The following is a 15,311-nucleotide window of genomic DNA, read 5'->3' on the forward strand; positions in this document are numbered from 1 at the left end:
CTAGGTTTTGCTTCTATGCTCATCTTGTATTTTATTTGCTTTGTTCTTAAAAAACCATGAAAGGCTTTGCATTTTGATAAATATCTTTTTATTTATTGTACAATGACAGGAGGAAAACTTTTGTTGTGTAAAATATCAATACATCATGCCAGTGTTTAGCAGTTCCTTGTGCTAGCCAAAAACAATTTATGTAGATTTCCTTAGTAATTATCTGAGTGATAGAAAGATAATACAGTGCAGCAGTACAATAAATAGAAGGAAATTATCTAATATCCCTAATCTGGTAGGAATCGTATCAAGGTGGAGGTCTTATCCACATTATAAGCTAACAATTACGGAAAGAAAATTAACTCTTACAAAACTGCAGGCACAAATACTCTTAGAAGTGTCCAATTTCGACCTGCTCCCAATCCCCATTTTAATGCCTTATAATCACTTTAAATATCCTGCCTGGGTCAGACCCTCATCTGCTATTCAACAGTGAAATCCACTGTAGTCATTGGACTAATCTTGGTTTGCACCACCTGAGGATCCATTTGAAAAGGTCCCTGAAAAAACTGAGGGAACCCACATCATTCGCATATGGAACACTCCGTTCGGATCATGAGAAAGGTATCAGAGCACTGATGGGAAAACAAACTCAGTCATGTTCAACTTGACACAAGCTTGATTTTATAAAAAGACTACTGAAAGAAGTTAATCGTAATGGAAGCTATTTTTACTATAATCCCAAATGGTTTATTTTATAGCAAAACCCCAACCAATCTTATATTAACAAGCAATTTCAGACCTAACCCCGTACCACTGAGAAAGTTAATTGAGTTCCATTCCAAAAAACAAAATCGACAGAACCGACAACAAAAATTTAAATAAATTAAAAGGAAGAGGCAGCATTTTCATTTGTAAAACAGCATGCTCAAAATGATCCAATTGTTTTTCCTATTTCGCAAGTTATCAGATTAATGTGAACCAAAGTGATAGTGATGTTCAAGTCTGAATAATTTTTGGCTCCTCATATATTCTCATAATAAAAAAATATTAATGCTCTCATATAAAAAAAACTGAGTTAAAATATGCCCTGCTTTGGACATGTGGGTTTCTTGCCATCTTAATGTAATTTAAGATTTTATAACACCTTATTTATATAAATTGACTGATGCCCCTTTAGTTGTCTTTTCAGCTATCCCTAGGAAAAGCTCATGAAAGCTCTCTACCTTTGAAAAGCCAGGATCTAAAAGTATACAAGGCCCATTGTCCAAGAAAGAATTTAAAAGCAACACGCGTTGCCAAACTGTGCTCCCCACCCAGTTACCAAACACAGGATATAAGTCAGTTTGTTTACTTCTCACAATTGAATGCATACAAAAAAGGTCTCAGTGCAGTCCTGTTGTCAGGTCAGTAGTCAGTGTTAAAATGCTGAAATATCCTGATAAAACTTGCATTTTTGATCCCCTCCCTAAAGCTTCTGTCAAAGGTCTGTTTTCCTTTCTTAGGTTACTCCCTACCGCCTAACATAAACTGTCAAAACTGCTGGAGGACAAACGGCCTTTTTAAAACAATCCTTTTAGCCCAAGTTGAACGCATAAAATGGGATTCTTTTGCTACCTTTATTTAAAAATTAATTCTTCCCACTGTTTCTCAAAGTCATTTCTGTCAGGTACCAGGAAATCAGTTTTGTAGGCACAATGAACTAGATCTTTAAAAAAAACAAAAAAAATTGAAGATTGCAGTGAGTTACAGAAAGAGCTCTTGCAAATTATTTGCAGAACTTAAATTTCCCTTAATATAATTTAAAAGAAAAGGCAGCAGAAATCCTGCATATTTTCCTGGTTATTATAGGTCAAATCTCTGACGAACACTGTTTTGGCTTTTTAAAAATATTTTTAGTAAATTGATGGTACAATATTATGAGCCACTACTGGGGTATGTAGTAAATTAACACACATTTCATCCGTCAATGTCCAAGTTAAAACCTTGTTAAAATCATCACCACCAATCCACATCACAAAATTGCTAGCATGTGACTCTATTGTCATTTTTAGTACAAAAAAGGACCACCAACTACATGCTAATTTAGCAAGAACACCCTCTTTCGCTCAGGAAAATGGCTTTGAAAAACCTGTAGGATGAAATGCATTGTTGAAATAGGCCTCTAACAGAAAAAAAATGTCTTGGACCTTTTTTGTCCCATGTCTATTATATTATAATATTCTTCTTAAAACAGGAAGGAGTCTTTTCTTATTGTAACTCCGGATAGTGCAATATCAGAAGTGTGACCACAGTAAATCAGTGCATTAGATATTAAAATGCCATCACATTGTCTAACTTCCCTTCTTGCCTTTTAACACAAAGTATTTTTTTCTTTCAACTCCAAGCCATCATCTTTGTGTCGGAGATGCTCTCCTGTCTGACAACAGCAATTTAGAAGAGTTAACTTTTATCGTTCATTCTGCTGTGTAACTTTCCCCTTCAAATTTCTTTATCTGCCCTCTGAGCTCATCTGAACTTTCATGTTCTCCCAGCATGCAGGCTTGCATTCAAAACTATGTCTAATAGACCAAATAAGAGGTTAATAAGAAGTGGCAACAGAAAGAAAAATACAATCCCTGGTAACTGATAAGAATGACAGTGGCAGCCCTTTATTGTTTGTCTTCAAATATAGAGTTAAAGATCTTTAAAAAACTAAATTTTGACGCCTTTGAAAAGAAAGAAGCACAAAATAACAACAGGGGGTTATTGCCTGCCAGCCACAGGGGAGAAGCTCCATAATTCTTATTCTCCCTTTTGAAGGCTGTTAGAAATCTGATTCAAAAAAGCAACAGCAGAAGGAGAAAGCCTCTTGAGGCTATAGCCATTTCCTGTGATCATGCATAATGCGCTTCAAAAGTGGGTTTTTACCAATTCTGTTGATCAATTGCACCTCCTTCATATTCCCTCTTTTTTCTGCTGTGTTTACATCTGATGTGACTCAATGACAAGCACTGTCTGAGACTGTGAAACAGACCTGTCATGTTGATTTATGGGCGCATCAAACCACGACTTGTCCAAACTGAAGCTCGCAGTTCATTAATTAGAGAGTTGTGACTTTGAAGTCAGCTTTCAGACTGTGGTTTTTAACATTTGGCTTAATTTATATGCTCTTGAATGTGGATCTCTAAGGAAAAAACTGAAATTCCCTTCTTGTCTTTGAACTTCTTTTGACCGCACAATAATCATTTCTTTGTCCGGAGTGATGCCTGCATCCCAGAGTCATTAACGCACATTGAACTGCCACTGATGAGTAAGCCCTACTGAATTAGAAAAACAGCCAGCAAAACAAAGCTGAGAGCATTCTGCACAGTGATATCTCACAATTACATGCCTTCTCTCCCTGTGCCATTTCCATTTTAATTACTGTTAGCCCTTTAGATTTACATTTTAGACACTTTTTAATCTGTTCCCTTTTTATTATAGTGGTGCCCGTTTGCACACTGTAGTTAAGGTGGTGTCAGTGTTTCCACTATAAACCCCTATTTCCCAGTGGTTTAAAGCTCAAAAATTCACTCTTGGTTGAAATGGGGCACGGGTGGCACAATTTACCAAATATGAAAAGAAAAAAAAAAAGGTTGGGCTGTTTTTGTTATTTGTACTTAGCACAGCATGCCTGCCACACCGACAGGAACGCATCACTGCGATGAAAGGCATTACACAGCACCGTGTGCCAAGAAGCAGCTTACTAAGAGCTGTCCAATCAGGCACTGATGCCACAGACTAACTAATGTTCAGGTCCTTGAACATGGATTTACATAGTTTCTCATGCCACTTCACCGAAGCATTTCGGTTTCTTAAATTTTAAACAACAATAAGAACAACACCACTATAAAAGGAATTCAGTACACCAGGATATGCAAAATTATGACTGTGATAGACGTTTAGAAAAGCAACTGTATTCAAAGTTCAGGCAGACACTTTTGGCCCTAAACTGCCCATTCTGTCTATGTATTGCAGTGACATCAAATCAATATCTTCTCCTAGTCTACATAGCACGTGTACTGTAATACCTAGACATAATGTGAGGAGTTGAGGATGGTCCTTCAATCTTATCTTTGCTTCTCAGATTCTGTTGATCTGTGTCACAACAAATGTTTCTTAAATGCAGTTCTTGTTCTAAGTTTCGACTATGACAAATATGTAATCTGAGCCTCTGCCTTGAAAAAGTGAACCTACACTCTAAACCTCTTGAAGTATTTCCCTGCTTTGGGAGTACAGCATCTTGACTACTGCATCCTTATTTTCATCCAGTGTAAAATAACTTACTTCCAGGATATGCTCTCTTAAGACACTAGTCAAGATACTTGCTCCAATACTGACACCGAACAGCACGGCATGATGTTGTGGTATAAAATATGTGGCAGCAAGCAAATGGAAAGCACAGGAAAATAAAAGAAAACAGGACAATAACTCTAACGCTGAAAGCTGAGACCTGATAGAGTCAGCTCAGTTGTGTAATCATTTATAAGATGAATGACAGTTTAATAGCCACTAGGCAGTCCTCTGGGATCTGCGGTTTGAAAGTAAAATGCGTATTGTCTGTACCTCTTTAGGCTGTTTTCCAGCATGTTGTTGCTGCAAAAGTTGAAGTTGCAACTGTTCCTGTTGTTTCTTATAAAACTCTTGAAGCTGCTGCTACAAAGAAGAGGAAACACGGTAAGTAACGAAGTGGAGGGACAATTCAGGGCCCTTTTTGGTGTAACACACAAACTGTGATTTGAAAAATAGCATCCTTTTATCTATAATGGTCTGACCTTTAGTTTGAAACTCGACAATAAATTCAGTGCACACTGACTATTCTTGGCATTATCGTTTGAAAAGTAATCTCCAAAATGAACTGATGAAAAACATACCATTTTCTACACAAACTAATTAAAATAAGGCAAGGAATGACCTTTGATTATAACAACAAAGCCAAAATGCCCTTGCTGAGAGAGCCTGGTAAATCTCTGTTGTGAAACATATACATGCATTCTAAATTATATGCTTTGACTGTATTACGTTTTGTTCAGTCCATACATAAACATCACCGAGAATACCCCTCCCCCTTCTTACTTCCCAGATGGATAGTAGATGTATGCAGTTTAGACATCCACTCAGTGAATGAGTGAGTGAGAGTGACAGTGAGGAAAGCGTACACAAGGTTAGCATGTAGTGGCCTTAAAAGTCTTCAGGGAATTAATGAATTAACGTTGTGCATCACATTAAGATAAATAAACTTTAAAACCATACTTCATTGGTTGCAAACTTTTCCGCTGACACAGGCTCCATGTTGAAATGGGGCACTCAGGAGCACCAATACACAATATATTTGTTTACTGAAATTCAAAGGTTAAGGCCTACATTTCAGTGGATGCAATTTTAACAGTCTCTATTGTTCCATATGGGATTAATACATTTTAAAACTGAACATCTCTCTCTACTGTATTCGGTTTATGCCAGTTAGTCAGAAGGAAGTGATGTGCCAAGGAGAATTCAGGGGAAAGCTATCATGGCATCTGTAGGACTCTGTTTCTTAAGCATGCACCTTTTCATACATATCTGGTAAAGGCATCTCGTTTTAGTCCTTGTGCTTATGTTCTCAATAGCAATTGCTAGTTTTAAACACAAAAAAGCAATCCGCTCACACGAGATACAGAGTCGCTACTATAAGATTCGTGGTCCAGTACGCAGGCAGCGTCCACCACAGGAATATTTAAAGACTTTAGCTCCCCTAGAAGAGCCATCTTACCAGCGGTAAAAGAAACATTTACCTGTTGAAGCATGAGTGCCTGCTGCTGCTGGAGCAGGACCTGGAGTTGCTGGGGAGTTAGCACTTGTTGCTGGAGAATCTGCTGCATTTGTTGGGGAGTGATAACTTGAGGTGTCATCATAGCCACTGACACAGGAACCTGGAGCATTAAAGACAATGTGCGTACAAAGTCAGGACACGTTGCAAAGAGTTCCACTGCAGTTTATTCTCCTTTTTAATATTAAGCAATTGTTTGTTATCCCAATAATTATTTGTCCATTGCTAGGTGTACCAAACTAATTAGGAGACCATGCTATTTTCTGCTAAATTGCTTACTTCTCACACTTTGTTGTGTCATAAGGACAGCCATACCGGGTCAGAACAAAGGTCCATCTAGCCCAGTATCCGGTCTTCCAACAGTGGCCAGATGCCCCAGAGGGAGTGAACAGAATGGGTAATCATCATGTGATCCCTCTCCTGTCATCCATTTCCAGAGGCTAGGGACACCATTCCTACCAATCCTGGCTAACTGCCATTGCTGGACCTAACCTCCATGAATTTACCTAGTTCTTTTTTGAACCCTGTTAAATTTCTAGTCTTCACAATGTCCCCTGGCAAGGAGTTCCACAGGTCGACTGTGTGCTGCGTGAAGAAAAACTTCCTAAACTTCCTTTATATCTGCTACCTATTAATTTCATTTGGAGTCCCCTACTTTGGTGTCGAAATAATGAAATATGCAAGAGCCTTTAGAGATCACTGAAATAAACATAAACGCACCAATTTTATTTTCTCCCAGCCACATCCTCTTTCTCCAGAACACTATTGCAATGGAAACAGTTTAAACATAGGCATACAGTATAAGCTGTCAAGAAAGATTTATTTTTACAATAAACAGTCAACTCAAAAAAACAGACACCAAAAAACCCCAATCAGGTGTCCCAGAATGATGGGATGTAGACCCCCATAAAAGAATGGTTTTAAGAAAATGAATGAAATCTCAGGGATATGACAAACAGCACCTATGTTCCTATGCAATTTTAACAGAAAGACCCTACTACGATGTCTTTACCATTCCATATTCACCCAGCATACAGATGTCTTCAATTCTTTCATATTACGTGAGATACCATTAAAAGCCGCTTTCCATGACATTTCAGTGACAAACAGCTACAGTGATGAACTTGATAGCATTTCATATTTGCAACTGTTAACACGTTTCTGCACGGGCATCTCTGCAAGGAACCTGTACACTGTATCTGAAAGGATGATGTCTTGTTCAGATAAAACACTGACATTAAAATGACAGGCTGTCTTGGCCAAGGTTACACAAATTGTATTCAAGCGGATACCTAATGACAATGCTATGAATTCTGCAAGCTTTCTAGAATGTAATTTAGCTATTCAAAATAATCACTGCACTTGTATTTAATTTGCAGACTACATGAGAACCATTTTGTCAGTCCCAGTAATGCAAGAAGACTATTTCACTAGAAATGATGATAAAAAAGGAAAAAATTGAAAAAAAAAACACAATAGAGCAAAAAAGACAAAACCCATATGATTTCTAACAGTAATATTTAAGCACCTTACTTTTCTTTAGTTTCAAATCAAATATGTGACAGCACAGAACTAAAAGCAGTAAAGGATATACTTTGTTAAAAAGGATCTCTTGTCATCTCATGTATTACAATAAAAGGTAATAACATGTTTTGCACTTTCTCTGCACACCAGTTTTTTAAAAATCAGCAGACAATAGCTGATCAGAAGATAAAAGAATTAAAAAAAATCTTTCAGAGTAGTAGTAAGCAAGAGAGAAATGCAGTATTAATTTTATGTAACATAATGTCTTAATATGCAGTTTATCTTGACTTTTTCACATGATTTGTCCTGTCATTTGCATAGCAAGCTCTCATTCCTAATTTCACAGTCATTATGCACTGATGTCCTGATTTCTCAGCATCACTAATTTTGATGAACTAAAAATGGTTCCTGAAGGTCAGATTCACGTACAGTGCACACCTTTCAATGCTGTTGTGTACATGTTGTCTGCAAGTGGCAGGAACTGCTTTTAAGACATTTGTTTGAAAAACTCCAAGAAATGGTTACGAGTTTTTGACACCTTATTAACATAGCATTGAGAGTTGTCACCCATGAGTTCTTAGCATCACACAGTGCTGATGAACATGCACTATAGTATACATCTGGACAATCCATGAAAATATACAAAAAACAGTCACATCTGCTCACTATGAAAACAAAGATTTAATTATTCAACAGATCCTGGGTCCAATGAAGTCAATGGTGAACCCTCCTATGACTTGGTTGGACCAGTTTTTAGCTATTTGTATAATCCAACAGTGAACACACTGGACAGTCGCTGCACTACAGAGGTGCTGCAATACCAAACTGAGACAAACCCAGAGAAGCCTCGATCATCAGAGTCAGTAAGCTCATTAATGCTGACCATCCTACTCCATGTGATTTTCAAAATAACTTTTCTGAAGTACAAATGTCTTACTAGTCCTCATACTAGTTGTTGAGCTTTATTCCTCTTTGTTATTCCATCCCAAAAGGAGTTTACTTGTCCTTGAAGTTTACACTACTTTTATTGAAGTCTAATTGAGCAAACAGAAAAGGAAGCATGTTTAAGTATGTTTTCTGTGCTATTCTTGGAAGATATACAATACAAATACTCTTCAATCAGATTTCTAACAAAAATCAGGGATCCACACAGGAACAGGGCGGGGTGTTGTAAACCCTACACATCAACGATTAGTACTAAGGGCCACATTCTTGTGCTTTGGTTATGGATGGACCACTCCCACCAACTTCCACGGGAATTGTGCACATGGCCGCTACATTTCAAAAGCATTTGTGTACCATCCAATGAAAAATTTCTAAAGAGAAACTATTAATGCTTTTACAGAAAACACATCTATGGAATCCTTTGGACAGCAGCAGTATGCTAAGGAGCTCAGCCTTTATCATCTGAAACTGCACTGTCACACCAGCTAGCTCTGGACTCTACCTTTAATTTATAAACGTAATAAAAGTTAAATTTACCCGAAGTTTCTGCTCCAGCATATCATGAAAATAACTTATGGAAACCTTTAACAAACATATTCAAATGGACCAGAAACTATTGTGTCAAAGAAAAAAAAAGAGCACTGTTTAAGGACTTTAAATAGTTAAGAATTATAGCCTATATATCCACTCCCTTAACTCTCAACTTTTTCATGTAGCTAGTCCCTAGTAATACTAGGAATCAAAGGGCATGCAGCACCAGCAATAGGCTATTATAGCCCACACTTTATTACCCATTACTACTGAGGTCATTAGCGGTAAGAGTGATTGTACCGGTCTTAACCTATTGATCATTGTAACTACTATCATTTAATCCCGTGTTGAATGTCTGGAAAGCTGCTAAAGGCACACAAGAGAGAGTGCTTTAGAGTTGAGAAATATAGCCAAAGCTTGGAAATTACACTTTGATTCATAAAATCTAGCCAGTGGTTTAAATCAATAGTATTTAAAACAGTCATGTAAGTTCTTAACTACAGCTCTCTAATATTCATAGATCCTTTTTTGAGTGTACTCAGTCAAAATTAAACTTTATTTTAAGATACTGTACAATATACTTTACATTACTTCAGAGAACAATATTTAGTTCTGGTATTTGTATGATACTAAGTCAAACCTAAACTAGAGGCTATAAGTGAATTTTAGATTTCTCTCTCTCAAATGTCAATTTAAATGTGTTGCCAAAACCAAAAATAATTACAAACCTACACTGAAAATGGCTCACCTGCTAAAGTAGATGAAAATGAGTGTGTTTTACGAGTTAACAATGAATCACAGGAGGCAGTTTATGTAGAACTAAAATAATTCTGTCTTACTGCCTTGAGGGAGAAAGCCAATTTACAAAGAACAATAGAAATCACCCTTAATTAGTTGTTTATTTCTATTTTCAGAAGGACAGGGTATTGTTGTTGTTGGTATATTTAATACACTGTACGCTGAATTGTTGACTGACCACAATAGGGTGTGGGAGACACCCAGCTGCATGTAAATCTGGCAGTGGAGGTAAAAATACAGCTGCATTTTGGCTTTCAGAACTCTACTAGTATAGACCTGCTGACGTCCTAATATCATCAACAGCAAAAAAATGTCTTTAATACTAACAATTGCTTTCAGACTCTCTATATTTCTCTCAAGATTCCGTTTGTTACTACTTGGGATTCTACAACAATCCTTTCCACTGTGGTCCATCTCCTAAGCCTTCAAATATATCATATTATAGGATGCTTACTAAGAAAAAAGAAAAGAACTCAAAGAACTTGGGGCAAGTTCATCCTTACTGTAACAATGGAGTTACACCAATGACGCATCTGGCACTGTTCTATCTACAGTTGAGAGGAAGAAAATGATTATAATCTATTTTCCCCTCTTCAGTTATATTAACATAATTAAATACTAACCAAATATTTCAGCTAGTTCAAACTTGTATACAGAATAAACCAGCATAGAATGCAATGTGCACATCTCTCGTTATTGGGTCTGGCTGTACTATTGTTAACGATCACTATACATAGAAGATATGGATTATTTCTTTATGGAAAAAAACCCCTCCAAAGTAAAATCTTTGTCGGCAAAACACTCACCCTTTGTGACAGTATATTAAATTTTGGCAACTATGGCAAATATCTGGATTTCAAGATAGCATATCTTTGGGTGAAGACTTTGTTGCCAAAAGTTAAATGGAGCAAAAATATATCTGGATGCATAAAAAGGATAAAGGATAGAGCGGTAATGAAAAATAGTGGACTACATGAAAAGCAGAGCTGTATGAATAAATAACCATTACCTTGAGTGCCTACTATAACACTAATATGTGAAAAGAAAAATACAGAAACCCTCAACTAAAGCAACATAAAAAAACCTCCAACTTTGATGACACCACAAGACAATACACTGATGAATTGGCAAACAGAAAAGCATAATGCCACAGTCTGTATCTGATACTTATAAAATAATCAAGAACTGAACACAGTATCCATATCCATCCTGGGAGTGTAAAACATTCCTGATAGAATATTTCAGTCTTCAAAACAACAACAAAAAAGCTAAATTGCTGGAACTGTTCATGCAGAAACTATCATTCTGTTTCATTATGCAAAATGGAATTTCACTTTTAGACAACTATTTTGCCACAATACTTGATAACACATTAAGACAGGTAATGTTTTATTGTATTAATGTAAAATCAGCTAAATAGTCAGTCATTAGCATAACAGTATTCTGTATCAATATAGCCCTCTATTAAAAAAGAAAGGGGGGGAGAACCCCTCTTTAAAATTCAATTAACATTTTATTTTTATCATTTAGTTTATTACATTTTATCAAGAGGAGAGATCTTACTTTGATTTATATAACCTATTAATCTGGACTCTCTTGGAATTCTGTAGTATTCCAGAATATCTACGCTATAAAGCATTCTGTATTCTTCTCCAGTCAAAGAAAAAAATGGTAAAATTTATTTTTTGAACAAAGAATGGGACATTAGAAGAACTTCATTTGATCTTATCTAGCACTTCTCATGCATACCAGGTTCCCTACTAAGTGCTAGGGTAATTGTTTCAGCTATAATAAATACCCATTTAATTTGCATAAAAATATAAAGTTTACATAAATTAAATCCTTTCTACTCTTAACATTTGTCAAATACAGATGAAAGTAGAATGTACACAAACAGTCACTGAACAAGTAGAATGATCTTTTCAACCTAACCATATTTTTACACTAAGGTTTTTTTCCCCTCCTCCACCTGCATGTTGGGAAAAATTATAACTCAAATGTACATAATTCAAACCGGTGAGAACATTTATAATGAATCAATAAAAACTAATGGAAAATAATTAGTATTTTTCTCCAGCAGAAGTTTTGGATCAACAGCATTAAGACAAAGCCAAACGCACCCTTCTCCAAAATCATCTAGCCTACCTCTAAGACATATCATCAAATATACCCAAACCCACTAAAAAGCTTTGAAATCTCAACCTCCCAAAAATCTTTAATGCACTGAGCAATATCATACTAAGTTCCTTATATTTGTGAATTAATTATAAAAAACTATGATTCTATCAGCACTTAATATGTCAAGAATTTGATGTTAATTTAAAAGTAAATATAGGGAGATATTTTCTTCCCCATGCCACATTTAAATAAAAAATCCAAAAATTTCCCCTTTCCTCACAAAAAGAACCAGAATTATTTTGAATTGTTATGAGTGTCTTCACTTTAAATGTATTCTTTCCTTAAAGAGTTAAATGTGAAACTATCTGTTCTTCTAATTTTGCACACTAGAGGAGACCTGTACTGGTCAGTTTAAATATTAATAAACAATTAAAAATATATTTACCTTATTAAACCAATACAAAATAGTCAAATTATGCTATGACAAACTTTAAGTTCTGTTATACTTAAATACTTTTTTAGGTGTTGCTACTCTGTTCAAAATTATTGCCTTTAAAATACCTATAAACTTTATTTGCTTAAAAAGTGCAGCTTTTCACACTTATCACAGATACCTTCATCTGTACATCACAGCTAAGCATAACAGTGCAAATTAGATTCTAATGAGAAAACATCAGTTGCTTCTTTGACAATCTTGCCATTCACTGATTTACTTCTAATGAAGACACACTCCAACCACCAAGCTCTCTGTGTGTTAAAGGTCAAAACACGTTCAAAAAATGCCTAGCAAAATCAAGGCAAATGGGAAGCCCGTAAAGAAACCTTTTCATAAAGTAGCTTGGCAATTAGAATAATTGTGCAAAAAGCCATCTTCAGTAAAAAGTAAAAGAAATTAAGCTGCCAGCACTGTAACAGGTTAGATGAAAATCAAAATTTAATGTATTCTCCCTTGTGTCATCTTGTTTTGTCAAGACATCAAATAGAATTGGAAAGTACAAAATAACAAGCCCTTGAGAAATCACAGAAGCCGACCTTTTTGATGTTGTTGGTTTACCTTGTTCTCAGTTATTTGAACAATGATGTTTCAGATTTAAGGGCAAGATACAGGCTAAAAATTAAAACATATCAGGTTATTGTTGTTGGTTGTTCCCCCCACCAATAAATGCAACATCTTACCTAATCAATGAAGGAATCATAAACCTGTGCAGAGATTAATGAGCAATTATGCTTTTGTTCACTATTTATTCTATTTGTCCTATATTCATATAGCAAACAGATAGTTTGTACACCACACTGCACTGACAAGGTTAAAAATAAAACAAAAGCTAGAAAAGAACTACTTGTCATTGTTATGCTACTCAAAAATATCTACACAATATTTACACCAGTTTTACAGATGAGTGTATGATAAACATTCCCTCCTCCCCCTTTCCATATTATTGGAAAATGAAGCTAATCAAGAAAGCACCTTATAAAAACAGCATAGCACAGGACATTTTAACTGAACCCTGAACTACGGCAACCAAATTTTCAGTAATACGGTTCTGTTTTCAATAAAACAAACTACTTATATAACTGGTCAAGACATTGGCCAAAAAATAACAAATTTAGCCTATGGTGTCAGGAATTTCTGACAGTTTCTCGGTGTGCGTATAGATAAAACTATCCCTGGTATTTCTTTTACCTAGCAAGAAGAAGGAAAAAACCCATCAGTAACTCATCTCATAGGAATAAACGTTTTCATAAATTAAGCCCAAACTCTATTTCTGTCAAGCATACATTTGGCTAGAACTGCTATAAAATGATTGTAAGACATATGTCTTAAGCAATTACGTCATGGCTTCGCAGCTCCCCAAACTTTTGGATGGAATAAGTCTCCTACCGTGAGACAGCCAGAGTGTTCAATCCTTTTAAATATAACAAAACATGTTACACTGAACCAGCCAACTATCTAGCTTCAGTATAGTCAAAAAAATTAACATGGAATAGCCATCATTTTCAAATACTAGCAATTCACAAAAACGGGCCTGTTAAAGGACTGCTCCACAATTAAATTGTGTGTCTTCTCTGCATCTCTCAGTGTCCAGGTAACAAATTTCACCTCGTCCACACACACCTGTTGACCTTTTCTCTTGTTTCCATTTCAGTACAGTCAGCTTCAACACTACTTCTATACATGTCAGTTTATATTGTCCTCCCTACTGAATCATGGGTCCTTTTCAATAATGCCCGTTTGATCTATTATAACTGGCAGATAATGGTCAGTTTGGTTGTTTGGAAATTATTTACATGGCAATATTAATTTTACTGAGAGTTATGCTTTCAAAATTTGCATAGGAGTTTTGTGATGTAGCCTAATGTGTTGTATTCACTTCAGCACGTATAAATCTAGAAAGCCAAGGTCTTACATTTTATTTTTCATGTCACTTCCATTGTATCTGATACTATTCATGTTTAGTCAAGCTAAAGTTGGATTGTCTGGACAGAGGATATCTTAGGGCTTATCTTTTTTTTATTTAAAGAGAAAAAGATGACACTGTTTTAAAAAAGAGGGTAAATAAGTACAGTGAAGTGCACCTTTAGAAAACACCCTAACTATAGCAAACAAAATATTTCAAAGCGTCCCTACCTATCACAAGCTTTCTGATAATGTATGGTTTACCAACTCAATAAGGTTACGCAACACTGCATGCCTTTAGATGCATTCTTTGAGTCAGTTGAGATTTAATTAAGATCACAGCCTCCAAAATCCCTGTCAAATGAAAATTCACAGAAGACAATACACTATATATCCTCATGCAGATAGTCTCCATTCCATGCTCCGGAATAACATAAGTTAATCCTCGTTTCTATGGTGGCAGACAAAAGTTCACTAATTTTGTTTTCTTTTGACACTTGTGTTGTTTTCTGTTTTATGTCATGGGATCATTCCTTTTTGGGAGGGGGGGCACGACAATTCAGAGCAAATCTGTCTGAATATGGCAGCTGGCGTTTTTTGACAAGTCTCACAGCTCTACTGTGATGTCATCAAGTTTTCATAAAATTAACCCCTCCTTGCAAGAATATCACTTTCTGTCCATTGGGGAAAATGGGATGAGGGCAATGGACAAAACATAAAAATTGCCTTGAGTTTGGACTTGTGTATTTTAAAAAAAGGTTAAAGCTACTAATGATATTACTTTCTAATTAATATCCAACTTTTAACAAGGAATTACCCTGCCTATGTTTTATTTTTACATGTGAGGTGTTCTGAAATCTTGAAAGCAGCACATTGAATTTCAATATGATTCCCCATCCTGATGATACCAATCTCTATTTTAGGGAAATGCCTTTAGTTTTTCATCAGATGTATAAATATTCTGATATTAGCCACTGTATATAAAAGAATATTATTTTAAAAGGAAAATTGCTGACAATTTACCTTGTCCAAGTATATTTCTATTTGCATTATCTTAATATCTGGTTGCTTATCTCATGGTTTAGAAATGACAGGTGCTAGAAGTCTTTTGTTTGACAGGCCACTACACAAATAACTGTCTTGCTTGAAAGGGCTAATGCACTACTAATGAACAATAAA

General features: G+C 35.8%; 1 protein-coding gene across 50 annotated transcripts in view; it reads right to left on the reverse strand.

Annotated features, from left to right (window-relative positions):
- The window catches only part of FOXP1 (forkhead box P1), a 562,577-nt gene that overhangs the window by 91,914 nt on the left and 455,352 nt on the right, over positions 1-15,311 (reverse strand). For 47 of the 50 annotated variants that reach the window (XM_075938629.1, XM_075938614.1, XM_075938618.1 and 44 more), the window contains 2 exons: positions 5,784-5,921; positions 4,576-4,665 (listed from right to left, as the gene is read on the reverse strand). In XM_075938629.1, the coding sequence (XP_075794744.1) occupies positions 4,576-4,665; positions 5,784-5,921 (228 nt within the window). The remainder of the gene's footprint in view (positions 1-4,575; positions 4,666-5,783; positions 5,922-15,311) is intronic. The other 3 variants (XM_075938627.1, XM_075938631.1, XM_075938641.1) reach the window with 1 other exon arrangement.

Source organism: Pelodiscus sinensis, chromosome 11 (genome assembly GCF_049634645.1).
Source record: "Pelodiscus sinensis isolate JC-2024 chromosome 11, ASM4963464v1, whole genome shotgun sequence".
Classification (NCBI taxonomy): domain Eukaryota; kingdom Metazoa; phylum Chordata; order Testudines; family Trionychidae; genus Pelodiscus; species Pelodiscus sinensis.